We start from the raw sequence: 26,833 nt of genomic DNA, 5'->3' as shown, positions 1-26,833 counted from the left end.
CGCGTAAGCTTAGCTTGTATGGGTTTGATGTCAAACATTGGCGAACGATGTATCGTGTTCATACAACTGCGGTGGGTTGCTGCAGTAGGGCCAAAGATGCCATCGCTAAGTAAACTAACGGGATGTCTAACTTCCTGGAAGGGACAAACGGTACAGCAACGCGTGCTGTGACTGGAAAATGGAAAATGACGGCAGGTAACAACTCAATGGGCTAGGAAACTCTGGAACGCGGCGCTGTCGTGTAGTTCTCGATGATCGGCGACGTAGTGCAGCACGTTGGTGAACTGCTGCTGACGCTCCTCAATCGTCTTCTTGCTCTGTCGACCACGCACAAAGTGCACCACGCCGGCTCGAGACAGTTTCGGTAGTTTGTCCGCGGACTGTAGCTTGGACTCCTTCAACTTCGTATACATCTCGCTAAAGCGGGAGTAACGACGACGTAGTGGTGCTGGCCATTTGGAGCTGTATGTTACCTCGTCCATAAGCTGCACGTGGTACAGCACCACTCCCTTATCGGTAGATGTTCCGACAACGGCGTAGATCGGACGCCTTGCGCTAGGCATCAGGGCGTTGTCCGGTGGCTGCGTCTTCATGCTGAGATAGAACACGCCTGTACTTGATGGTTCAACCTGCAAACTGCTTCGTGCAACGAGCTCTCCTCGGTCTCGTGGTTGCTGTGGCTCGTTACTGGACACGGCGTCATCGACGACCTCCTGTACGATCGCTGCAGCGACTTCTTGAATCGACTCACGCTTGATAGAGTCGCTGCTGCTGTCCTCTTGAGCTGAGGACTCTAAAACGTGCGACTTCTGGCGGACAACTGCACCTGTCTCCGTGACTAAGTACTCGCCACCTTCACTCAACTCCGACGTATCGACTGATCGTCTGGTATCTCCGGAGTTGTTGCTGCTGTCTTCACTGTGATGGCTGGTACCGGACGCGACCAGCTCATTCACCAGCAGCTCGCTCGATTCCGTCACGGCCGACTCACTCACCACGCTGCTCTCGCCAACGTGCGTCAGAGCAGCATACGGTGACGACTCGTCTTCGGGTTCCGTCTTGTCGCATTCGCTCGGTGCAGCATCCTGTGCTGGCTCCGCTGTAGTGCTGGCCGACACTTCAGCGGCGTCTCGCGGTCCTGAACGCTCCTCTAGAATCGGCTGGAGCTCGATCGGGTCGCCGGTCATGGCGAACGTCAACGACTCGGGCGGACGGGGTGACATCTGATCTTCCGACATGGATGAGCTGCTGAGACTGAAGCTGGAATTGCTACCAGCTTCGGACGTGTGGATGAAGGAGAAGGTGAAGGCGCTGACCATGCCGTGCACAGGTTCGCCATCGGAGCTTCCAACCAGGTCGACGCTGTCGGAGACTACAAAGGACGGTACTTCCTCACGGAACTCGTTGGCCTGCGACCCGCTAGTGGACAACCAGAACTTCGAGTCGTGAGCGTGGAACGACGGTGTCGTGGGTCGAAGAGGCACTGCGACGCTGCTGGCGCGATGCATGAGTGCTGTCTCTTTGGAGTTTTTGCAGCCCATAGTTAAGTACTGTAGAAGAGCTGCAATGCGAGACTTCCAAGGGCGCCTTTGTACTAGGAATATCGGTGGCTAAGCAGCAGACCACTTGGCGATCGAGATGGACAGGCGGAGGAGACGTTCGTGGCGCTCAACACCGGAGACTGTGGGGTTCGGACAGGCCGTCGATATCGGTGAATTGACCAACAGCCAGCACTCTTGTGAGACACTAACGCCGCAAAAGAGAATATGTTTTCTGCCTGGACAGCAGGAGAATAACCCGGCTAATTGGAAGTGTCTCCATTCCGTCGAGCTGGATATGTAGCCATGTTCTCTGCCAGCGCAGTTGAAGAGCATTTTCATTTGACGACGAGTAAAATCAGCAGGTTGCGTCTGTCTCTTGCATAAAATTATGTGCTGCTCAATTGTTTTATGGCTTCATTGATCGTCAACTACATGTATCGTCAAGTTTTATTGTGCTTTGCATCGACTTTGTCGCACTTATTAGTCCCCTAATTCATACTTATCTTTTGCACCAATTAGTGCATGATTTCCCACAAGTCGTTAAGATATCCAGTGGAGAGCAGGCCGCACTGCGAAGCTCACAGTGACTAGATCAATTAGCAGCGTCATGTTACAAGTCCACAACGGTGCGTGTGTGTCGCCACGGCTACATGTTTACTTCAGGGAGCATGCTAACACGGACTCTTGTCGTCAACGTTTATTGCGCTGTGAGCTAGTTAGTCAGCACGAGCTTCTTCGCTGCACTGTCAGCGCCAGTGACTCGTCTAGACCGACAGGACTACACGACTATTGGAATTATTATGCTGGTATGACGCTCATCTTCGCCAACACTCTGTCTGGTGTGCCAGATCCTCTTCAAACGCCGGCATCTCGAGCACGGGACAACTAACAACGAAGGTACCGTTGCCAAAACTTCACGAGCAACTACGTTGAAAACACTCACGCATGTGATGTCATGTCATCTGAATACAGCAGTATGGTGAGGGTAAGAATACATAAGACATAATTTGCAAGTAAAACGGGCTCGCACTAATTCTGGTTTCGTCTTCATGATCTTATGTACACAGCAGCATTACCTTTTGTTTCACATTTTCATTCATGGAGTCTAACGCAACTACAAACGGCGACACTGTGCAAGACATATTTGGCGATGAAGAGATCCAGTCTTGACTATCAAACTGGGTGAGCCCCTGAACGATGTTCGAGCCGTTCACAAGCAACCACATTCATTGAGTTTACGGTCAGCTGAAGGACATGCCGTATTGCTTGCGAAGGTGAACGCAATTCTAAGCGCCCAAGAGGCCATATCGTGGCCTGAAAAAGACATGTATCTTAAACCTGGTACCAACACGAAACAGCGCGAGTTTGTCAAGCTAAGTGCTGAATCATTTGACACGCAAGTCGTGCAAGCTTGGCGAAATTCACAGCGCAGGAAAGTTGCGCTGACTGATTTCCGACTGCTAGTGTTCGTGTATGCTGTAAAGGTACAAATGTAATTGCTTTCAAATGTATCAAATTGTAATAATAACGTGTTGTTGCTTTGATATGATTGTACAGATTCAAAATTCGATTCGGCGAGCAACTACAGCTCGGATCAACGAAGCGTCCATTCGAATTAGAGAGCACCTCGCTGCTACTAGCCAGTCCCCACTTGAACAAAATAGTTTGGCTTTGCGGTACTTTGCTACACAGTACGCGCGCGAACCAGATGGAACTCAACCAACAGTCCCCGAGCACGCAACCTATCGTCAACTCAGTGCTGTCGACGAGGCTCGCCGCGAAATGGCGCATGAGCAACAAGCTGAGCGAAGGCGACTGGATCGCCGCTTTAGAACGGTAAGAATTATGATAAATGATAGCGAAGTCAATATCGCTGTTTCACTGGGTGATCTTCGCGATATCCTCGGCTTGCCGGACTGTGATCTCAGGCGCCCTCATAACGCCGATATACCGATGAACATTTCGGCAAAAAATATGGAGGATGAAGATCATCAGTAGCTGTATTTTGGGGTTTGCTCAACGCTGGCAGATGCACTAGCATTTATTAATAATGAATCAGATGCATATCCGCAATGTTTGTAGATTCCACGCGTTCCCTGTTTCGCACGTGTACAGGCGTACATCGCCAAGTCGAGTACTTCCTGTGGCGCAAGGCAAAAGCCAAATTGGCATTTTTCTGAAACCATCTCTTCAGTGAAAACCCAACTTCGATCGGGTTGAGTTGAGGACAGTACGGTGGTAGATAAAATATCAGCGCACCCACACTGTGGACCGCTTCCTCCAGCTCCCTGTACATGTGAATTTTGGCATTATCCAGTATGAGGATTGAGCGAGAAAAGCGGCCATGGGTTCAAAAACGGCAAAATGTTTTCGTGAAAGGTCTTGTGAAAAACGTGCCGGGTAAAAGTCCCAGTTGTGAAACCTCAGCCAAAAAAAACATCCGTCGACATTGCCGCCAGAACGGAAACCCGATCTCCTCGCACAAAAGGCAACGTGACCACTGCAGGCGTGTTGCGCTTCGACCATGCGTATCGCCGGCCTCCATCGCGACTATCCTTCGCAGTCTCATCTAGAAATACAAGCTGCTCGGGCGCTGAGTAGAAGGGAGTTAGCTTGTCAATGTAATCTTGCACTTGGTCGGCCTTAGCTTCGCGTGCTCGTTTAGTTAAAACCTTTCTTGACAGCCCTAAATCGAACCGAAGAGCTCTGCAAATTGTTGCTGGCGACAACTTAATATCCCCAAACTTGTAGCGAAGCGTGTCTTGTAGTTCCTCCAAATAAAAGCATGGGTGGTCCTGGACGTACTTTAAAACGAACGAGCACACAGCTGCCGGCCACCGGGAGGTTCGCTTGCTCCGCTTCGTGCCTGTCACCATGCCATGCCTTTTAAAAAGCTGATTCCAGCGCAAGATGGAGCGCGCCGAGGCTCCGAGCACGTGGCCTATCTGGACCACATCATAAATCTAAACAAAAAATAGCACTACCGCACGCCAACGAAGGTCTTTTGAATGCGCCATGCTGTAAGACTTTTCTTGAAATGGCACTTTTTAAAAGTGCCAAACGAAATGCTTCTCATGTTGGTTGGCACCGCGCTACTCAGTACATCTACGAGCTCTATTGATGCCTGAACACTAACTCGTTCACGGATTACAACAAATCGTACTTAAATACGATTTATAGATAGCGATACATTCACAAATCGTACGAGTTATTATTAAAACTGCCAAAAAGGCTGCAAAGCACAATAAGTTTTCATGTTGTTGATACACACAATTATCACTATCCTATTCCAGCAAGAATTCCGTAAAATGCTGGCTTTTGTAGGCCACAGGGTGCCTTGAGATGGCGTTCAGGATCCTGGTAAACTGCTCTTCGCGCTCCCCCAGCACCGTTTCATTGAAGTGTCCACGCAAGTATGTCCACGCGTTCGCCTTGGGCATCTCCGGTAGTTCTGGTTGATCCTCGAGCAAATACTGCTGCGCTGCCGGCACATTTCTCTCGCTCGCCATCAGCTCCGAGATTTCCGCATTCAGAGTCTTAAAGTCCGAATAGCGCTTGGCGATACGAACCTCGTTTGTCGGGTCCTTTGCGCTTGTGCCGCAGAAGTGGTAGAACATGACACCGTCCATGTCGGCGATGACCTTGACAACGTAAAAATTAATGACGCCAATTGGCAGCTTCTTCGTATTTGTTGCGGCTTTTGGGGCTGGCTCCATGTCGACCTCCGACTCGCTAGGAGTCGTTCCACCACTTATCCAGTCGCTCTTTCGTGGTGTAGCACAAATGGGGCCTACGTCTGCTCCTCCTGGACGCTTGGCAATGGACAGCTCGATGAAGAATTCGAGTTCGTTAACTCTACGCATTTGGTGGCTTGGCGTCGAATGTGAGCAACCCATAGCAATGTCAATCGACACTTTTGGGAGAGGCTTGTCAGACTTGGCGTAAGATTGGAAATGAGACGATATCTACTGAGTGGCAGAGTAAACATGTACATGTGGGGACCCTGCATTAATATCTGAACATCTCTCCCTTCCGAAATGGTACATGGGCAGGCGCTGTCAATCCTGACTGCACCAGTAGACTACCCGAAATTTGTGATCGAGCACTTAGCCTTGTAACTGTTGGCGCGGGAACGCTCAATTCAAGCCTCGGAAGCTATGGAGCATTTTGGCAGATCGATTTGAGACTTGAACAAATAAAATACTACGTAGATTTTTTGTTTTCAATGACAGGATTTTTCGTGAGGACTCTTTATCTAAGCCATGAATTCTGCGAACGTCGTGCTTTGGAAGGCGATCGGGTGAGCTGCTATTGCATTCAGGATCTTGACGAACTGGGCCTCGCGCTCGTTGACTACCTTTTGATTACCACGTCCGAGCAAATACGTAACAACATTTGCCCGGGGCATGGACGGAAGTGCCGGGTAGGTTTGGAACTTGTCCTGGTCCTCAGGTCTCACGTTCTTCTCACTGGCCATAAGCTTCGAGATCTCCTCATGCATGTCCTTGAACTCCGAGTAGCGTTTACACAAGTGGATCTCCCGGCTGGGGTCTGCAGGGTTGGACCCGTCAAAGTTGTAGAAGGCAACGCCGTACTCGTTGATACTGACCTCACCCGAGACAAACCGCGTTTCGAAGTCAGGAGTCTTCACCTTCACGGTCGGCACCCCAATATTCGCAGCCTCGGTCCCAACAGTCTCAGGCACTTCGACCAGTGCAGATTTGACGTCCTCCTCGGCCTGAGCGACCTTAGGATCGGTCACCTCCTGCTCGTTTGTCTTGGATTGAGTGCACCCCATGGTTTGTAGCTTGAGAAAGGTTGTCACGTGAGCTGTACCCAGTCAACGACAGGCGAGCAGCTTGAGTTAATCCGTGGAGAATGGAGAATGAGTGATGCTGTCCAGTCTTCGTGGTGCTGCTCTCGTGTTCGTATCGCTTCGCTCAAGCACAGAGCACTCTCCATTTTCTCAGCGGGTGCAAGCTACACATGGTGGTGAGCAATGCGTAGGGCGTGCCGGCTGTCGGTACTCACACCAGTTGATCTGTGTTTCTCACGAGCACTTCTCGTAGATCTCCACCCAGGTGGTCTCTCTAACGTTGACAAGGTGTGCTGATGGCCGACTCGGCAAAGCTCTCGACCTCCTTCGGCGAGGCCACAAAATTAATAGTTGCGTCAACGCGTCAAAACTTTCATTGAATGAGCAGAAAGACAAGCACGTTGAAAACTCAATCGCTGCTCCATGAAAAATATTGGAAACGAGACTTATTCATGCAGTCAATTGTTCGAGTTGTAAGAAATACATTTTACATAGCACCGAAAAAAGTGTAGGTTTTCCTACCGATACATGTAGCCTTGAAGCTCTACGCCTACGCCAAAAAGCTCTTGAATACGTCACTTTGAGATGCCACCGAGTGTGCGGCAATAGCGTTAAGCAAAGCGGTGAATTGAGTTTTGCGGTCATCCAGCATCTTCTTGTTCTTGCGACCCTGTAAGATCGAGGCCTTGGGCAGCGCAGGCAGGTCCAACGACTTCTCATCCTGGTTATCCGCTAACTGTTGAGTGAGCTGCGCATGCAGAGCCTTGAACTCTGAGTAGCGCTTGGACACGTGGACATCGTTGGCCGGGTTACTGGAGTCAGAGCCGTCAAAATTGTAGTAGGCCACGCCCTTTTCGTTGAACGCCACGTCCTCGGCCTTGAAGGTCAAAGTGCCTTCAGTAGTAGGCTTTACCTCACTGATAGGCGCAGCAATCACCTCCGACTTAGGCTCTTCAACGGGTGTCACCTCTTCAACGGGGATTGCCTCTTCAACTGGCGCTTCGACAGGAGTCTCTTCTTCAACAGGTGCTTCAACAACAGGCTCAGACTTGGGGGCTTCCTCTTCAACGACGGGCTCTGACTCGGGGGCTTCAGGCTCAGTTTTCACCGGGATCTCGTCGGGTTCGGCTTCAGAAACCTTCTCTTCCGTCTTCGGCGCATCCTCAACGATAGCCTCTTCAGCTGTAGCGACGACTTGCTCACCAGGTTCGGTCTTGGGGGATTCTTCGGCTTCAGCAGGCTCTTCCACAACCGACTCTGCTGTCTTTGGGGCCTCTTCAACTGGAACCGAAGCGGGTGCAGGCGGCAATTCATCCGCGGGTGGGGCCTCGACGACCGGTTCGGGTTCAGTTGCCTTGATGCTCTCAGGGACCGGAGCTTCAGCTGCCGGGGTTTCCACCGACACGCGCTCTACGACCTGGTCGGTCGACGCCTTGGATTGACTGCAGCCCATACTGAATGGAGAAGAGAGGACTCGAGGTGAGTGGGACCGAGAGAAATCGGGAATGAACTCCAGAGGACGAAAAAGCCTCTCCCGACGAATCGTCCAGCCAACAAGTCGGCGCCTGTCCTGTGCCCAAACGGCAGAGACTACAGGAGACGTAGAGGAAGCACCGCGTATCTCGAAGCCATCTGCCCAGCCCGATCCTTATCCCAGTCTCCACGCGGAGGATGTCAGAGCAATTGTGAATGTACCAGTGCGTTACTCACCGCTGGAGACAAACCGCCGCAACGAAGCAGTGTCATTTAGTTCGCATGAAGTTCTCCACCAAATCCGTCGTCGGACGCTTCTTGTGATAGTCGCACCCCGTCTTGAAGCCTTTTATCCGTTTTTTTATACATGTAACCGGATGAAGAGGACACCGATGCTGCCAGCATTGCTGGTTCATGGTTGAATGGTAATATGTTTGTACAGGCTTACGCTTCATATTTATAGGCGTCTTTCCGTTTGACGATGCTGTTGCTGGTTCTGTCGGCTACTATTGCTCGCTCTCAATCTAAATGCCTACCGCAGACTACCGATGGCAGGTATGCTCCCGGCCGCGCTCTACGCCGCCACAAACTCGGCGAACGGGGCGCTCTGCGATGCCTCCGGGTGCTGTGCAATAGCGTTGAGCATATCGACGAAGGTCGTCTCTCGCTCTTGCAATAGATCCTTATCGTTGCGACCCTGCAGGAACGACGTGCCGGGCATACGTGGCAACTCCTCTTTCGTCATGAGCTGGGTCATCTCGGTGTGAAGCGCCTTGAACTCGGAGTATCGTTTGGTCAGATTCACCTCGTCGCCCTCTGTGTTGGAGCCTGCGATGTTGAAGAAGGCCACGCCGATGGTGAACGAGACTTTGTCGGCTGTAAACGTCCAGACGGGAGCATTCACGCACGTCGCAGCGGACTTCTCCACGATCGAGGTGGCGACGTCCTCAACCTCCATCTCGGGTTCAGCCGGGTCTTCTTCTTCCTCTTCCGCGGCAGCCGGTTCTTCTACGACTTCTGCTTCGGCGACGACGGGCGCTTCAACCGCGACGGGCTCCTGCTCTACCGTGGCCTCATCAACCGCGGGCTCTCGCACCGTGACGGACTCTTCTTGAAGAGCTTCAACATCGACGGGCGGCTGCTCGGTCAGTGACTGACTCAGTCTCTCTTCAATGGGAGCGGCAATTTGCTCCTCTTCTTCGACTTCTTCCTCCACAGGTGCGGGAGGGACGCTGGTACTCGTCTCCTCGTGGTCATCGATAATGATATCGGTAAAAACAAGATCCATTGAGGCCTTGCCGCACTCGGACGGGGGTGCCGTGATCGGTTCGATGACAACGTCGTTCGCCTTGGATTGACTGCAGCCCATGGTACTTGAAGGTGGGGTAGCTGGAAATTAGTGGACTTCGAATTGACCGGGGAAATTCCAAAATGAACTACCTGTCTCCTCGACCCCATCCAACTTGGATTTCAAGGCTACAGTACGAGGCGTGTGGCACCTCAGCGCCCCTAAGTTAGGACCTAACAGGATCGGCCCTTTCGTAGCACGGTCGTTTCCACTTCTCCGTGACGTGTGATCCGTTATTGGACCACCAAACGGCGCTGCTCCTCCCTCTTCCTTCACAAAGCGTTTCAACTTGAGACACGAGGAACGAGCAGCTCAGGCTGAGCGTCTTCACCGTAAGGTTCATCCAAACAAACTCTTTTTTCTATTGCGGGCGGAACGTAGACGATGGCGGCAGGTTACACAGCTCAAGGTACGTTATCGATTCGATGTAACGAGCAGCGGGCTTTCGAGTGGTTTCCTTTTCGTGCTTGCGGTGACGTTGCAACTTGCATAGGGCGTAAACCACAGTTCCTTTGGAGAAAAGACAGGATGAGGAGCTTCCGTGCTCCTCACGAAACAGAAAAGACTACTGTAGTCCTTGCCCATAGATCTTTGTATGTACTGTACATGTATCATGTTCACCTCGATGTGAGCTTGTCATGAGCGGCTGTGCGTTTTCATCTGCCGCCGTTTCTACATATGTAGTCTTTCATGTATGAGCAATACTCACAACAGCACTTACACTGTAAAGCCTTTGGCTGCATCGCTACGGCCGCCTACAAGTTACAGGCGGCCGTAGCGATGCAGGCAAAGGTTTTATGCGGTAAGGGACTGTCCTTCCAACATGCCGAGCATTGCTCGAAACATTCATCAAACGTTGAGTTCCGTGACCAAAAAGAGTAGGCTAATATCAGTAGAGCAAAATTTGAGTCTCTCCACCAACATTACCATTTTCGTATTCAATAATGTTGGTGACTCACAACATGTATCCAAAAAGTCGCTAGACTGGAGCCACAAAAATGAACTTTTTTAATGTTTTGCTAAGAAACAAAATTTATTGTACCAAGCTTCTGGTACCTCGGTACCGGTATATGATCAGTATTCGGTCGAATCGATTGGCTGGGCTTGGCTCCCTATTGCCGCCACCACCGACGTCCAAAACATTCGGGAATAGCTAGCTCACCAGGAACACTCACCATGGTCAAGGAAACCAAGACTCGCAACACCAAGCGCTCGCCGGATGTGGTCGCCCGCGACTACACCATCAACCTGCACAAGCGTCTTCACGGATGGTATCCTTTTTCAACCCCTTTACATGCATATGCTGCACGTTATCTGCGTATTTCCGCACTCGGTTCGCCGTAGCTCCCACCTTGGAGACTTCCTTGACTTTTTCTCTGCTCTGAAATTTGTTTACAATGCGGTTCCTCTTGTGACCCAACAGCGTGTTTAAGAAGAAAGCCGCTCGTGCCGTGCGCGCTATCAAGAAGTTCGCTCAGGTGACCATGAAGACCCAGGACGTGCGCATTGACTCCAAGCTCAATAAGTTCATCTGGTCCAAGGGTGTGCGCAACGTGCCCTACCGCGTGCGTGTGCGTCTTTCGCGCAAGCGTAACGACGACGAGGACGCCAAGGAGAAGCTGTACACGCTTGTGCAGCACGTGCAGGTGGCCACCTTCAAGGGCCTCCAGAACGACACCGTCGACGAGTAAGCTTCTGGATCGTGAAGCCTATTACGCGATTCCCAGACGTGGTCTTTTGTCGATATCCGCTGAATGGTGCCCCAAGGGGCCATGAGGTGGAAAGGATAAGGGACAAAGTCTAGCGTGAACTTCCTTCCTTGCCAGGGAGTGGAAGCGACTCGTGTTGAGCTCTTTTCATAAGGAATCAATGCCAGACGTTCCCATTTGCGGTTTCCCACTTAAGTTTATTGCACTAGTGTCTTCATTGTTTCTATAGCTGTGTAAATACTGCAGTGGCTGCTGATAACGACATGTATCGTTTCGACAGAATGTACTACTACAATATAGTAGTACATCAGATAAACAAGAGGTGTTTACCGTAGGCAATTGAAAGAGCAGACTACTACTACCTGTAGTAGTCAAAGTAGTAAAATTAAAGTTTAGATTGAGTTCTTAAGCAAGTGCTCCACCATGAAGCATCTTGACCAACTCGACTAGCAATGTAAACATAAAGTTTTTTTTTCTCTCTTTTCTTCTTCTTAACGTATGATTCGCTACTGAAACGCACTGCTGCAGAGCTTAGGGAAACACAGTCAGGCAGCCTAAACATCTTTCCTGCACGCAGCTCTCTCGTCCTTAGCCAAGTCTAACCTCGTCTCCTGCATGCAGACAGAAGCCTTCTACTGCTGCTGGCACTGCACGCGCTGGCCGCCACGTTCCTCGTCCGAGTCGTACGCCTCGCGCTGCTGCTGTTCAGCCTTGGCGGCCTCGGCGTCAAATTCCGACAAGAAGCACTCCTCTGACTCGGTCACAGACGCCACAGGCGTAGGGGCCGGCAGCGTGCTCTTGAGCATACTGAGCTGCTTCTCAGACAGACTGCCGCTCTCCGGGAACTGCACCTTGAACAGGATGACAAGCTGGCCCTTGACGAACGGGTTGCCGTGTGTGGGCATGCCCTCGCCGTGCACGGACTTAAACTGGTTGGGCTTGATGATCTCGCCAGGCCGCGTCTTAATGTGTAGGTTACGGCCGTCCAGGTGCTCCACGATCATCTCGAAACCGCAAAGAGCTTCCACCAAACTAATCTTCTTCTCCATGATAAGGTTGCCGCCCTTGCGCTGGAAAGTACCGTGTTCCTTCTCCTGCACCACAAAGATAATGTCACCGGGTACTGTTCCAGGGGCCTGGTCAGCCTCGCCCGAGAATGTGATGCGCTGACCATTGCGCATACCCTTCTCAATGTGCACTTCCAGCACCTTACGCTCCTTCGTAACCTTCTTTCCCTTGCAGCCCTTGCAGCGATCGCTCTCACGGATGCTCTTACCCTGGCCACGGCAGTCAGGACACACACTCTGCATCTGCTGCACCATGCCGGGTGCAATGTGACGCAGTTGAACGCGCATACCGCGGCCCTGGCACGTGTCACACGTCTTCTCGGCTCCTTCGGCGCCACCGCGGCCCTCGCAGCGACCGCACAGCACGTCGCGATTCACAGCTAGCTTAACGGTCTTACCGTTGTACAGATCCTCAAGCGACACCTTAAGTGGATGCGTAAGATCCTCGCCCTTTTGCGGGCCACGGGGCCGACGGCCACCCTGGCCACGGAAGAACTGGCTGAACAGGTCGCTAGCATCGGCGCCACCGCCACCGTTCTGGAGACCTTCCTCGCCATACTGGTCGTAAAGCTCGCGCTTTTCTGGGTCACTGAGCACCTCGTAGGCCACCGTAATGGTCTTGAAAAGCTCCGGGTCACCGCCCTTGTCCGGGTGGTTCTTAAGCGCCAATTTACGGTACGCCTTCTTGATCTCAGCGGCCGTGGCCGTCTTGGAGACACCTAGAGCCTCGTAGAACTTGTTGTTGTCCGTGGGCTTGGACGGGCCGCCTGGGCCGCCAGGGCCGCCCTCGAAACCGCCGCCGAAAAAGCTCTCGAATCCGCCACCGAACATGTTGGAGGTCTTAGTCTATATGTGTCTGTGTTAATGTATCAGGCTGGGGGGATTTCTTCTTCCCTGCTGCCGGTCCGGTCGAGTCTCTGTGGACTGCGCGGGTTTGAGACTGGCTGGCTGAGGAAGAGGGGGAGGAAAAAGGGAGTTGTGTGGACCACGCTGAATGTCGGAGCAAGCGAAAGATCGTGGAATTTTTACACTCGCTTACAAACTCCCAGTCAATTTCGACTTCTGGAAGGTTCGCAGGACAGAATCACGACCGACCGAAAAACGATACCCTGATAACTTTTCGTAACATGCTGTATGATTGACTTGGAGAGAACGTGAAGACTTTACTTTGTTCTAGAAGCACAAGCCAGAAGGAAATCGGCCACAACTTAAATCAACGGCAACCAAGAGCGGATGAAAGAGAGGGGGCAGACAGGTGACCAGACCGCCACAGTCCTTACAGCTCGTACGTTTTCTCTTTGATCTTGAGAAAAGAGAAACGTACGAGCTGTTGCTCAAGCTTCATCGCCACATTTTATTAAGAACCTCGGCTGTTACGTCTGCTTGACGCTACACAATTAAGTTGTTAAAGCCACGTTGCCCATCAATCCTACTGAATGCACCTTTACCGTATTTCGCATGTAGAGAGATGCATCCAAGGTTCACAAAGCAAATCAAACCTGGATAAATACATATTCAAAAGACATAATCAAATTATACAGGAATCTTTTTTTCCTTTAGAAAAAGTGTATTTACACGACGGCTATGTCAGCACTCACGTTGCCATCCTCCTCTGCGGTGAGCCATCTATTGAAATCTTGATCTGCGTCAGTACTTGACCCTACTAGCGATAGTCGCTGCAACTCCTCCACCAAAGACGCAGCCGCAAGGCAGTCGGTGTCGAGACGCAAGTCGCACTTCTTGTACCCATTTTGGATGGTTTCAACACTCAGAGCTTCCCAACTGCTGCACACCCATCGGCACATCCCCGCGCGTCCAGGCGGCGCTAGCTTGGACTTTGATCCCTCTTCTCTTGGCTTTTGCAGCTGTTCTTGCAAATTCCCGAGCCAGCACCTACGTAGTCCGCTTTTGAAAGGATGGTTCCATGCTACGTCTGCCGGTTGACAGACAGAAGTAGCATTTGGTGGCACCTTCATCAACACGACGTTGATTGCAGCGTAGGCAAGAACCTCTGCGGTTCAATGACCGCTAAAATCGTCCCAGAGGAGAAGCACCAGCTCCTCTCGGAACGATCGGCCGCCAAAGTGGAACTTCAGAAACTTCAGCGACAGATAACTATTCCACCAGCCTAAATAAAAAAAATTAGAATCAATACAACTATTAATAAATCTCTTTTAAAACACATACCTTTTGCATTCGTGTATATTTGCAATTTGGTCTCTTCTTGAAGGCGCTTGATCTCCGGCCACGTTCTAATACCAAATCCGAAGCGCTTTTCAATATTTTTGACATGAGTCTTCTTAATCTTGGATGGATTCATCTTGAAGATGACGAACGGGGTGTATTTATACCTGTCAGAGTCTCCCAGCAGCATTACTGTAGCTCTTTCTTTAGAGGCTCCAGCACACTTCACCCAAACGGTTTTGGCTCCGCGTTTACTGATCGTTCTCTTCACAGTCAAATATTCAAAGAAAGCAGCTAAATAAAAAGTTAAATTTAAGCGTTTTAATAACATCAAGTAAAAAATAAATAAAACGAACCTGTTTGGTCTGCATTTAAAATGCGCTTGATACCCAGCTGACGAGCCTTCTTCTCGACTTCAATAGCAAATGCTACTTATACCTTGTCAGCATCCGAGGGCCTGACTTGCCCTTGACGAGTAGGTACACGCATACTCAGGCGGTGTCGAAGTCTAAATCCCTTAATCCACTTATCTGAAGCTCTAAACCCGTTGATGCCAGCTCCCACGGCAGTCTGACGCGCTTGAATCGCTAGCATTCGAGGCGATACTGGTACACCCTCTTCCCTTAAGCAGTTCACCCACCCCACAATCTTTAATTCTACCTCCTTACTCAGAATCGTTCCTACGCCTAAGCTCCTTACCTTTTGATAGCCACCTTTATTCTTCTTCAATGCTGACCTTAGCTTTGTTTCCTCCCGTCGCCAGCGCTGAATCATAGTGCGATTTAGATCGTGCCAAAACTGATCAATTGTATGACGCATTTTAGGAAGAGGAGCATTTTCCCAAAACGACAGAATGTCTAGCTTCTTCTGCACCGTGATGCTCTTGACCGTGTGTTTGGTCTGGTGGTGTCCCTTACCACCGACACGTGGTCTGCCCACTGGGCGAGGCTTCGTGCGTGTCATGGCAAATGACCGACTGCCGGCGAAAATTTTGCCGCAAAGACTTGGTTGGCTACGGAATGGTGCATCTCTCTACATGCGATTTCCTCAATTCAAGATAGCCGAATGTGATTGGTCAATATCTTGGTGCATCTCATATGAGGGTGCAGCGCTCTACATGCGAAATACGGTATTTGTTTTCGTCAGCAATTTCAGTACCAGGGCTGTCGCGAAGACAGCAGAGAGCGCGGACGTCCGTCTGCGCCATTCATCATTCGGGCGGCAAGGCTATCCAAGATCCGCGTCTCGAACGAAATTAAAGTGCTCCATTCGTGGCATTCGTAATTGCTCATAATTGCTGCAGTTTTCTGCTTGAGCAGTTTGAGGTGAAGGTACTCTACATGTAAAATATACAAACAATACTACTACGTACTGTGGAAAAACGTAACCTGGCAAAATGATGGAAAATAGTAGTAATACCGACGAGTGTCTGCTTCCTGTAGTGCTACGATGGCTGGTCCGTCCAAACTTAATTACCAAAGCGAACATTGGTCATTCCTCTTTAAGCAGGCGCGTACTGGTCGAAGGAGTCCGCCAACTGGTTTTTGCTGCAAGCAGGAACAGTGCTCGCCTGGTGAAACTTGTCTGCCAGGTACTTCTCGCTCACAGCCTTCGCCTTATCTCTCTGGGTGTTGACCACCTGGGATTCAATCGTATGAAGACGGTGCAGCTCTTCGACACAGTCCTGAAATTCTAGTGGGTTGTACTTGGTGACATGATGCAATGTAGGAGTCCACGGCTCCGCTTCCCCAGTCGTTAAACGTGCAAGATACACAGCAGAGGCCACCAGGACCGACGGCTTGAACCGAACCATGTGGTAAAAGAGTAGTGCAAAATCACTGAGATACTGCAGAAAGAAACCAATCTTAGCGATACAAGACTGCCAACAAGAGTGTCAGTTACTCACCAATACCAGAGACCGCTGCATGTCCGTTGTACACCCTGCATTCATAAAGCGATGCATAAACCCGTAACACGTAGTCGACGCAACGCGGTATTGCAGTGCCGTTAGCACTTGTACTTCCATGTTCATCATCTGCAACATCCATCCCAGTTAATTAGCAATAGGACGTAAATGAGAGGACAACAGGCTTCGTACCTCATCCGCAGTGTAAGTCTGGTCGGAAATGTAGACAAATTCCTCGACATTCGGACCGTAGACCTCCTCAAACTTTGCGGCAATCATCATACAAGCACAGCCAAGGAGCTGGAATTGCTTGCGGTTGATCTTGATTTTCTTCAGACAGCGATCCACCAGATTTACCTAGAGCAAGTGTAGACAACGGAGCAATATAAGAAACTCATAGCCAAGACGTACTGGGAAAGTACGGTCAGTCCTACCGCTTTGTGGAACGTCTGCGAGTCGAGTTCGTACTCCTCTCCGACCTCGACGAGCCAGTCGACCAGAATGGTGCGCATCTTCTCGTTAATATCCAGCTGCACGGTGCCAATGTAGTCTGCTTCGGGCAGATACTTGACTTCATGTTTCCTGTAATAAATGTCCAACTCACGGACCAGCTTCGCGTGGTGCGAGCTCACAGTGGCCGACGGTGCGTCAATATCACGCACTGATGTAGCGTACGTCTCTTCGTCAAAACATGAGTTCTTGTGGTCGAATGAGAACGTGTATGGACGAGGCGCATACTCGTCACGCGGTGCTGCAGCGGGGGTTGGTGCAGTAGTCTCCCTCTCAGTCTGTTCCGGCGCCTGAACCTCTGGCGTGTCGTCTTTTCTCTCCTCGCTCTTCACTTGAGCAGCTTCTGCTACCTCTGTCTTCTCGACCACTTCCTGCTTCACTGTCACAGTCTCCACCTGATTGTCCACCTGCATATATCTCATCAGAAACTTCTATAAGCCCCCTTCCACTACAAACATCTCACCTCTGTCTTAACGTTGACGTTCTCCTTGTCCGCTTCTGCATACTCCTGATTCTCCTTGGGCTTCGAAGGCGCCTGGAATGATAACATACTCGTCTGGATCTTCTGATGCGGAGCGGGCGGCTGGTTCTCGGCACCCTCGAGTTTCCGCTTCTTGGTGCGAGTGGTCTCCGTCTTCTTGCCGGCGGGTGCACGCTTCTTGGCTTTACTGGCGGCTGTGGACGCCATGGAGCTCTTGAGCGCCGAGTTAACGGTCGTGGCTGTCGTCTTGCGGCGCACAGAGGCCCGCGACGCCTTCGAACTTGCATCGTTCCCCGTCTCCTTTTTCTCCTTTTTCACGACGCCTGAACTACGCCGTGATGATGGGCGCGATTGCGACAGTTTCTTGGCATTGTTGCTGATATCCTGTAGCGCCCCTCGCTTGCGCTTGCGCGCACAGTCGGCTGCTCCGCTACTCCGAGTGCGTTCCATGAGGCTGCTGCAAGACAAACTCTCGGGGAGCCGAAGGGCCCGATACAAAACAACAGACTTTTCCCGCGGATGCTCTCGAGATAAAGATTACTTAATGATTACTTTTAGGTTTCAAAATTTGAAACCTGCGCAATGTGAAGTAGATGTGAAGTAAGCAAGTTGACTTCACATTTCAGCAAAATGTAGGTTCCGCAAAAACATTGAAGAATCAGAAGTCTACAAATAAAAAGCTTGCGAAGCTCACCCCGAAACGAAGGTGAACTCGACGTTCTTCCGGTTGTACCGGTATATCCATGATTTCTGTCCAGTTTTCAATTTATTTTTGAAAATTTAACTGCACTCGTTTTTCTGCCTTTTGTACTTGTGATTAGTCTCTTTCCGTGTGATACTGCAATTACTAACTTTGAGAAGTTGCTGGTTTTAAAGCACAACAGACATGCCGACATGGTAGCGCAGGCTGCACCAGGTATCGCAATCGATATTGCAAGCTCGGTGAGCATTGCAGTTCTTACTGCTTACTCCAATACATATTGCCTAGAGCTGTCTTCTTTGAAATGCCCCTCCCCGTACATCTTTACCCATCTGTAGTGAACTGTGGGTTTCCACCTCGGTTTCCCTTGCACTTAGAGCCGGAGCTGGGGGTGTCCACCCAAATGTGTCTACAGCCCAGTGGCTAGAAGACAATGGGTGGAAATCTGGTGGTGTGTCTGACGCCTGTCGGCTGACGATATCACAGACACTCGGACAGCCAGTGTCCTTGTGTATTATACTAGGATTTAGTAAGGCCTACTGCATGTTTCCTTTCATGTGGATGCATGTCCATTTCTGACTGCTGCCTGTCGCTCTGATCAAGTGGCAGCAGCATTGAGGAGGAACGGGCTGGCTAGCGCCAGACCCATGATTCTCCTCACTCTTCGATTTGCTAGGAACTAGCTAAATATATTCGGCCTATACTTCAGTGCGGGTTGGCCCCCCGCCTTGCTGGTGTTCCTTCTTCGCTTCAAATCCCGGGCTACACTACAAAAAATTCTTTAGTGATTTCCGCTGCTCGCGCACCATCGACGCGCGTCCAGTGACGTTGAAGCCATCGACTGCTGTTCGTCTACAACTTTGATTGACAGCAAGTACTACTTTCAAGACCAAGCGCGATTACTTCGAGATGATACGCGCCGGTGGTAATGGTGAACCACCAACCGGTACTGTACCGGTATTCCTGCCAGTACTACCACCCAAGATCAAGTCTATCTCGCACGAGGCACTTGTACGTTGGAAGAAGGAGCGACGAGACTACGAGACGAAGCTTCACAACAGATGCAGAGTGACTGGCGAAGACTACGATGCGGTGGTAGAGCAGATCAAGGACTCGTTCGACGCTGATCTCCTGGACGTCTTCTGTGAGTTCCAGTTGAATGTGGAGACTGTGGACGTGACTGAAGGGATGTTGATCGCCGAGATCGAACACATCGTGGGGAGCGTCAAGAACAAGGCGCTACCTGATATCAAGGAGCTCTTCAAGAGAGAGCTGAAGATGAATTTGGCGGAAAGCGACGTGACAGCTCGCGTCATGGACTACTTCAGATGCTTTAAGACGATAGTCGCCGATAATGGCTTGACTGAGTGCTTCAGCCTTGAGCGTGGGACACGAGAGAAATGCAAACGACTGATCTCGGCGTTGAAGCCACCCATGCTGAAGCAAGAAGTAAAACGGTCCATCCGCTATAAACACGCTGCTGCGGAGAGAGACCCCAAGGTACTGTTCCGACTTATCGCCGAGAAAGCGACAGAGTTAGTATCTCCGTTTGAAGACGCAGAAGCGTGAGGCTCCAGGGCGAGAGGAGAAGCCCAAGGCCAAACAGCCTTTCAAGCAAAAGGACAAGCAGAACCGACCTGCGGAGCATGCGAAGGTCAAGCTTAACTGGAAGGACAACAAGAATCAAGACACAAAGCCAAAGTTTTCGTCAAGACCGCCGCCAGGGCCATGCCCTAAGTGTGAAAGGATGCACTGGCTACGCGAATGTCCGGATGCGACTGAGGATGAGAAAACAGAGCTGTTCAAGCGCTTTCGCAACGCAAGAAATACCAAGAAGGCTAGGACGAAGCGGCTTGGAGAACTTCTGCCAACTACAGACCGTACTGTCTTGCTAAATGGCGTACTGGAGCTTCCGTATTGCCCAGATAGTGGTTCGGACCATACAGTTATTGGCCAATCGCACTGGAAGCAATTACTGGCAGTGGACCCTGAAGTCCAAGTCAAACAGCTTGAAGTTCCAGTACAGAGTCAAGCCTTTGGAGACAAGAAGGTGACGGCAGTACAGAAGGCTATGTTGCAAGTGCGAATTCACACGGCAGTTGGACCTGTGGAGCCGATGAATCTGGTGGAGGTTCACGTTGTCGATTGTGACGACGACGAGTTTATCATTGGAAATGATCTACTCACGCTGTTGGGAATCGATGTCGATCGTCAGCTGGAACAATTGGCGAGCCGTGGTGATGATGAATTAGCCGGTGATCCAATCCATTTGGAAGCTGATGAGATGTCCGCACAGGTTCATGAACCTTCCCCCAGTAATGATGTTGACATTTTTGCTGCAGTGGAGAATTTGGTCGACCGTGCAGTGGATTGTGGCTTCCCGTTGGATCACGTGGAGCAATTACGCACAATTGTACACGCGTACGACGTGTGGCGACTGGAGTTACGCGCGGATCCCCCGGCCAATGTTCCGCCGATGGAAGTGAAGTTGCAGGATGGGGCTCGACCTACTAAGTGTAAGCCCCGCAAATATCCTCCTCACATCCGCAAGTTTCTTCGAGAGTTTAACAGTCGTCTTGTTGAACTAGAGTTGGTGTATGAAAACCCAAAGAGCCGTTGGTCGAGCCCCGTGCTCCCAGTGAAGAAGTCCTCAGATCTTTTGGACGTAAGGCAGACGGTGGACTACAGACTTACGAACGCGCAGACCAGTGTAATGGCAGCCGTTATGCCTATTCTTTCGTTAGTGGTGGAAAACGCAAGTGGAATGAGACACTTTGGATTATTTGATTTCCTTAAAGGATTCTGGCAATTGCCTTTGGCTGAGTTCTGTCAAGAGTGGTTCTCGTATATGACAGACGAGAAAATCTTCACACCTCGACGGGTTCCCCAAGGTTCAAGTGATGCTGCCATCCACTTTCAAAAGACTATGGAGGAGTGTTTCAGTAGCTTGCTGTACAAACACCTCCTCATCTGGATTGATGACCTCCTGCTGTACGCAAACGACATTGACGTCTACCTAAACAAACTCGCTGAGTTTTTTTCTCTTCTCAATAAGTTTGGCCTCAAGTTGAGTGCGAAGAAGACGAGCTTATACCAAACAGAGGTTAAGTGGTGCGGTAAACTCATCAATGGCGAAGGTATCCGCCATGACCCCGAGAGAATCGAGACACTACGCTCGATGCCATACCCTACTACTGCTGGTGAGCTCCAGCAGTTTGTGTGCGCAATAAACTGGATGCGAGAGAGTATCGTGGATTTCGCCCGTCAAGTCCAGCCTCTCCAGAGCCGACTAGATGCAGCGCTCGCTGACACAAAGCGGACGAAAAGAGTTGCAGTTGGGATCAAAGTTCAGTTAACTACCGAAGAGCGTCTGGCATTTGACCGAGTCAAGGACATGTTGGCTGATGCGGCCACCTTGGCGTATACGGACGACAACGCGACGACTTGCTTGTTCACCGACGCCAGCGACATGGGCTGGGCGGTAATCGTGACACAAGTAGCCAACTTTGATCCGAAGACTTCTGTGACACAACAACAACACAGGTTACTTACCTGTATGAGTGGAACTTTCACTGGTAGCCAGCTCAACTGGACCGTCATTGTAATGGGCCCCTCCATTACATAAGTAGGTAGATTTCTTTACAAAAGTAGGTGCATCAGCACACGACTAGCGTGTGCTGAAATGCCATTGGCTGATATATGGGGAGCCAGACCCATTATTAGCCAATTGGACTATGACGTGTATTTGAGTGGCCAGGGCTGTGGCCTTGGTCCTAAAATAAAGTCAGAGTTGATTTTTCCTTAAACCTAAGACTCAGTCGTCCTATGTCGAGCTTCCTCAACACTATAGTGTAAGCAAGTAACGGAGTAAATACCTGGCCCGTTACAGTCATAGAGAAGGAAGCTTTACCCATTGTCCTTGCCTGCGAAAAGCTGGACTATCTTCTTCTCCGTCCCAAGGCTTTCAGGATGTTCTGCGATCACCGGAACTTGGTACACGTTTTCGCACCTGATGAGAGTGTCAAGAAACACGTGAAAGGAAAGTTGTTACGATGGTCCATGAAACTTATGGGATTCCAATACATCGTGGAGCACGTACCTGGACCCGAGAACGTCTGGGCTGACATGGTTTCTCGGTGGGCTGGCAACCACACACCGAGGGCAAACTTGAAGCGGCTATAAACGATCCGGCGCAGTCAACCTCGCCGACGTACTGAACTCAGACCGCTTGACGACGATAAGTTTGTGTGGCCTTCCTTTGCTGAGCTCGTGGAAACGCAGTCCAAATTCCCGCCACCGGACTGTGCGGTGCGCTCGGAAAATGGCGTTCTTACGTTGAATGACTATATTTGGATTCCTGCAGAAGCTGTTGACTTAATTCGGAGGCTGTGCATTGTGGCACATTGCGGAAGCCAAGGACATCGTGGCCAGCAAGCAATGGTGTCGCACCTCCAAAGTCTTTTCTCAATCGACAACCTACGAAGGATTGTGGCTACATTCGTTAATGACTGTTTGCTCTGCTTGCATTCCCGAGGGGGGAAAATTATCCCAAGACCGTGGGGAGAACTGATAAAGTGCAACGAGCGAAACAAGGTCCTTCATTTTGATTACCTATATCTGGGCCCGAGCTACGGAACGGGTTGCTACATTCTGGCTCTTAAAGACCACGCAACCCACTACTGCGAACTAGTGGTGGCTGACTCAGCGGAAAGTCCTGTTGTGGTGGAAGCTTTACTAGCCTGGCACTCTCGCTATGGAATACCGCCGTCCTAGGTATCAGATCAAGGGACACACTTCAAGAACGAAGTGGTGGCTGAGCTGAGTCGAAGACTCCGCACGCAGCAGACGTTTACGCCGGCATACAGTCCATGGGTAAATGGTTCAATCGAGCGAATTAACCGTGACATTCTCCAGGTCATTCGTGCGATGACGCTGGAATATCGGATTAGTCACAAAGATTGGGTGTATTTGGTGCCATTAGTGCAGTCAAACCTGAACCACACTGCTGTGCCTTCCTTAGGCAACCATTCGCCATTGGAGTTGTTCACGGGATTGGAAAACCCGACGCCGCTGAGCGAGTTCTACCTGCCTGACAGACGCCGCCTGCAAACAATCCCTGCTAGTGCTGAGATAGACGGCTACCTGGAGAACTTGAGGGAGAGCATAAGGTCTATGCACTGTGCGGTGAAGGACAGACGAGAGAAACAAAGACTCCTGAATAAGAAACGTGAACGTGGTGAGAACGTGGTAAACTTCACCATCGGTGATTATGTGCTAAGGTCCCGAGTGGACGAGAAGCACGGCAACAAGTTACAGGTGATGTGGGTTGGTCCGTACAAGGTAACGAGAGCCGACGCCCATTCATTTCGTGTGAAGCACCTCGTGACTGGTGATGAACAAGATGTCCATGCATCAAGGTTAAAGTTCTACTCCGACGATAGCCTGGAGGTGACGGACGAGCTCTTGGAGCATGTGTCCTCACAAGGTATCGTGTTGGCAGTAGAAGGACTAAAGGGATACAAGTGGAATAGTGACATCAATGACTTTGAAATCCTGGTAAGCTGGAAAGGGCTACAACCTATCGAGGATTCGTATGAACCCATGGGTGCTTTGACCAAGGAGATCCGAGTATTGGTTGGGAGCTATGTGTCAAGTACCGATGACCAGCGGCTTCGTGAGCACTGGCAACGGCTTCAAGGAGGTCGTGAAGAGGGTCTAGTCCACGCGGATCGCCAGTTAATACTGGAAGTGCGGCCGAACACGGACTCCGAAACAACACCGTCGACTTGTGACACGCGGGGGCCGCAGGGTGAAGCCCAGCAGGCACGTCCTCGTCTCACTGGACAGAAGCGACGACTCAGAACCGCTAGCAGACCCAAGCGGAGAAGTAATCGAGCGACTGAGGAAGAGCCTCAGGCCGACTCACAACAGACATCGGGGCAGACTGCGGACGGGGATGGTGAGCTGCACCTGGGTGCCGAGGTCCAAGAGCCTCCACCTCCTCGAGGTCGCCGAGTACGAGCTGAGATGCGGGTTGGGACGCCTTCACGTATTCAGCCACGCCGTTCAAGTCGCCGTAGGGACCAGGGCCAGGGCAGTTAGTTATTTTGGTGAACACTACTGTGACGGTGATCGGTAAGACGAGAACAGGTGAAACCGAGCTTCGGGGGCTGTGTAGTGAACTGTGGGTTTCCACCTCGGTTTCCCTTGCACTTAGAGCCGGAGCTGGGGGTGTCCACCCAAATGTGTCTACAGCCCAGTGGCTAGAAGACAATGGGTGGAAATCTGGTGGTGTGTCTGACGCCTGTCGGCTGACGATATCACAGACACTCGGACAGCCAGTGTCCTTGTGTATTATACTAGGATTTAGTAAGGCCTACTGCATGTTTCCTTTCATGTGGATGCATGTCCATTTCTGACTGCTGCCTGTCGCTCTGATCAAGTGGCAGCAGCATTGAGGAGGAACGGGCTGGCTAGCGCCAGACCCATGATGCTCCTCACTCTTCGATTTGCTAGGAACTAGCTAAATATATTCGGCCTATACTTCAGTGCGGGTTGGCCCCCGCCTTGCTGGTATTCCTGCTTCGCTTCAAATCCCGGGCTACACTACACCATCACTGGTTCATACGTCGTCATAGCACCACAGCGCCGACATTGAAACGATGGACCTATTATCATCGATATCCGACTGTCGGGCCAAAAAATCATCCATGATTTCTGCCATTCGATGCGAGCTACATGAAGTGATGAGCTCGAATGAGACGTCATATTGAAGTCGACATTGCTGATGTCGATCTGCTATGATCTCACTATTGTCGTCACGGATGGGGAGGGAGGGGCTTCGCATGTGGATACATATCTTCAAACGACGCATCCGAAATTGACAAACCAAGCTTTTCTCGAAATTCTAGGTTGAATTGGTGCGAATCAAAACGAATACTCCAGTTGAAAGAATTGCGTTTACAACGTCAAGGCATGTATAAACGAGCTCGGTGATAGACATTAAATTGAGGTAATATAAAGCAAATTGCGCCGTCTGGATCAAATAACGTTTTTCCATTGCTGAAAGATGAGATCGCTCAGGCGTCTACAATTGTAGCAATCCAAGGGTGATCGTTAAAAAACGAATGTACCAAGCAACTTACTGAGACGACTGAAGGTGCAAACGTACAATGCAGACGCGGTATCCTTGGACATGAATATATTGTTTCTAGCCGCAGCCTCAGACGCGAAACGAACACCTTGTACCGTTTCATTGCAGTGACAATAGCATTGTGGTCCCTGGAACTCCATCATCACGGATCCAGCCGTGCTTTTAGCTGCCTCAGTTGCTTTCTGCCCGAAATCAAAACAATCGCATGAAATCAATAGTGGACAGCAGGTAATATTCCAAGCAACGTGCGTACCCCAGCCAAACTAGTGTTATCCAGGAACAATGCTGCTGCCTGCTCGCTTGTGAGCTGCATTTGCCTGGTGCGGATAAGTAGCGTAGGCTCATCACTGTCGTCGCTCTTCTTCGTTGCCATCTCGGTCACGAAGTTCGTCATGAGAGCTTCGTTGGGCTGCAAACATAGAATCGTTTGATCATGTCATAAAGCCATCATGTAATCCTTCACGCGCATCACCCACCACTGCAAAGCACACAAACAGCGTCGGCACGTCGGCCTTCCTGGCACAAAGCCCACTGGTGATCGGCACCACCAACTGCGGTAAGTCCACCGAAAGACCCAATTCCTCTGCCGTCCACGATGGCATCTTCCAGAGCGATCGAGCTCCGTTGTTTTCTTTGTCTTGCATCATTTCAGCCAGTGGAGATTCATGACGACGCATCGGCAGTGGCTTCCACCCGCCGTGATCCGGAGTGAAGTCGAAAATCTACGACAACGACAAAGTCAGCGCCATTTTACATACATAACAACCTCGAAGGACTGATCCACCCACCTCGCTCCATTTGTTGTTCCAGGGCGAGAATTTGGCCTGACGGAACTGCTCCTGCAATGAGAAATAGGTGAGTGGAAAGCATGCGAACCGCAGGCCACTGGACGTCTCAATGATTGGCTCTTGAAAACATTTTAATCGACAACCGTTAGTGTTTCAAGATTTCTTCTCAAGTTGTTGTACTCACTCACCCGTGGAGCTGTAGAGGTACACTGATGCGTCCTCGCAATCGCGTGCGCGGAATTGCTGCACGGCACACACAACGGTGCAGCGTTTGCAGTTGCGCAGGAAGACGCTGCTCTCGCAGGGCCCCACGACAATGCGGCAGTTGGTGCAGGCGTCGATCTGCACAGACGTGCAGTGGTCCAGCAGGAAGATATCGCAGTTGTGGCACTCCTCAATGAGGAACTGCTGGCCATTGATACTGCCAGGGAGTTTGGCCAGAAACGATGCTGTTTGGATATTGGAGAAGATAAAATCCTCGCGCTTGAGCGTCGGATCCTTGCCGAATGTGGGTGCGGCCTTGGAGCTGCCTGTCGATGAACGTGACTTGGTCTTGGCCTTGGTGCCGGCACCCGAGCCTGCGTGGCAGATGTTGCCCATGACCCAGGCAACTTCAACTGCTTCAAGTTGCACTGGAGTTTCCAAGTGATGGCGGTGCAAAGACGGCCGGAAATAGGACGCAAAATGGGCCAACGGCGCGCATTCCGTTTTTCACGGTGAGTTTTACGCCGACAGTCATTTCATGCCCTCTGTTTCCTGGCCCAGGAATCCTGGGACATACTGGAGGCACCTGCACTTCATGTCCGATAACGCATTTGAAGTCTCGAAACAGGGAAGCGAGGATAATCTAATGTTCAAGAAGCCGTGCGTCAAATCCAAAGAGGATTTTGTCAATTGAGTGACTCCAACGACACTGCATTTTTTCTTGAGACATAGGGTATTATCACGTCGAAGTACTAGTACTAGCACAAAAAGCTCTGTAGTGAAGCTGCGAACTACTGCAACCTGAACCAAGGAAGTTTAGAAGCTTCTAAATTTTAGAGTCGAAAAAAAAAGCAAGAAGCCAGGCCAAACCCTGCTTAAACGAGTTCCCTGCTTTTACAGGTGGGTTACGTCGAAAGCTTTCTCAAATTTTCCTAAATGTACAGAGGAAAAGA

General features: G+C 50.7%; 9 protein-coding genes across 9 annotated transcripts; 1 reads left to right on the top strand and 8 right to left on the bottom strand.

Annotated features, from left to right (window-relative positions):
• Nucleotides 1-203: 203 nt before the first annotated feature.
• PITG_13376 (uncharacterized protein) lies at nucleotides 204-1,665 on the bottom strand (the record flags this gene model as incomplete). Its single annotated transcript, XM_002899966.1, has 1 exon — nucleotides 204-1,665. One exon carries the CDS (start codon nucleotides 1,539-1,541, stop codon nucleotides 204-206), a length of 1,338 nt encoding a protein of 445 aa, XP_002900012.1.
• Nucleotides 1,666-4,825: 3,160 nt separating this feature from the next.
• PITG_13375 (uncharacterized protein) lies at nucleotides 4,826-5,482 on the bottom strand (the record flags this gene model as incomplete). Its single annotated transcript, XM_002899965.1, has 1 exon — nucleotides 4,826-5,482. One exon carries the CDS (start codon nucleotides 5,402-5,404, stop codon nucleotides 4,826-4,828), a length of 579 nt encoding a protein of 192 aa, XP_002900011.1.
• A 302-nt stretch (nucleotides 5,483-5,784) lies between these two features.
• Nucleotides 5,785-6,348, bottom strand: PITG_13374 (uncharacterized protein; the record flags this gene model as incomplete). The annotated part of the gene is made up of 1 exon (XM_002899964.1): nucleotides 5,785-6,348. The coding sequence occupies one exon, from the start codon at nucleotides 6,337-6,339 to the stop codon at nucleotides 5,797-5,799; it is 543 nt and encodes a 180-aa protein (XP_002900010.1).
• Nucleotides 6,349-6,814: 466 nt separating this feature from the next.
• PITG_13373 (uncharacterized protein) lies at nucleotides 6,815-7,851 on the bottom strand (the record flags this gene model as incomplete). The annotated part of the gene is made up of 1 exon (XM_002899963.1): nucleotides 6,815-7,851. The coding sequence occupies one exon, from the start codon at nucleotides 7,808-7,810 to the stop codon at nucleotides 6,908-6,910; it is 903 nt and encodes a 300-aa protein (XP_002900009.1).
• Nucleotides 7,852-8,404: 553 nt separating this feature from the next.
• PITG_13372 (uncharacterized protein) lies at nucleotides 8,405-9,249 on the bottom strand (the record flags this gene model as incomplete). The annotated part of the gene is made up of 1 exon (XM_002899962.1): nucleotides 8,405-9,249. One exon carries the CDS (start codon nucleotides 9,197-9,199, stop codon nucleotides 8,405-8,407), a length of 795 nt encoding a protein of 264 aa, XP_002900008.1.
• A 1,071-nt stretch (nucleotides 9,250-10,320) lies between these two features.
• Nucleotides 10,321-11,082, top strand: PITG_13371 (60S ribosomal protein L31, putative; the record flags this gene model as incomplete). Its single annotated transcript, XM_002899961.1, has 2 exons — nucleotides 10,321-10,449; nucleotides 10,602-11,082. 2 exons carry the CDS (start codon nucleotides 10,355-10,357, stop codon nucleotides 10,867-10,869), a joined length of 363 nt encoding a protein of 120 aa, XP_002900007.1.
• A 252-nt stretch (nucleotides 11,083-11,334) lies between these two features.
• On the bottom strand, nucleotides 11,335-12,885 carry PITG_13370 (uncharacterized protein; the record flags this gene model as incomplete). The annotated part of the gene is made up of 1 exon (XM_002899960.1): nucleotides 11,335-12,885. The coding sequence occupies one exon, from the start codon at nucleotides 12,783-12,785 to the stop codon at nucleotides 11,520-11,522; it is 1,266 nt and encodes a 421-aa protein (XP_002900006.1).
• A 2,754-nt stretch (nucleotides 12,886-15,639) lies between these two features.
• On the bottom strand, nucleotides 15,640-17,485 carry PITG_13368 (cyclin-like protein; the record flags this gene model as incomplete). The annotated part of the gene is made up of 6 exons (XM_002899959.1): nucleotides 15,640-16,017; nucleotides 16,045-16,173; nucleotides 16,237-16,401; nucleotides 16,479-16,615; nucleotides 16,649-16,961; nucleotides 17,018-17,485. The coding sequence occupies 6 exons, from the start codon at nucleotides 17,483-17,485 to the stop codon at nucleotides 15,640-15,642; spliced, it is 1,590 nt and encodes a 529-aa protein (XP_002900005.1).
• A 7,329-nt stretch (nucleotides 17,486-24,814) lies between these two features.
• Nucleotides 24,815-26,276, bottom strand: PITG_13367 (XRP2-like protein; the record flags this gene model as incomplete). Its single annotated transcript, XM_002899958.1, has 6 exons — nucleotides 24,815-24,822; nucleotides 24,881-25,070; nucleotides 25,142-25,297; nucleotides 25,365-25,610; nucleotides 25,677-25,795; nucleotides 25,865-26,276. 6 exons carry the CDS (start codon nucleotides 26,274-26,276, stop codon nucleotides 24,815-24,817), a joined length of 1,131 nt encoding a protein of 376 aa, XP_002900004.1.
• Nucleotides 26,277-26,833: the final 557 nt, after the last annotated feature.

This window comes from Phytophthora infestans, genomic scaffold, assembly GCF_000142945.1.
Source record: "Phytophthora infestans T30-4 supercont1.28 genomic scaffold, whole genome shotgun sequence".
Classification (NCBI taxonomy): Eukaryota; Oomycota; class Peronosporomycetes; order Peronosporales; family Peronosporaceae; genus Phytophthora; species Phytophthora infestans.
The sequence above is the reverse complement of the archived record's forward strand: the minus strand, read 5'-3'. Positions and strand labels throughout refer to the sequence as shown.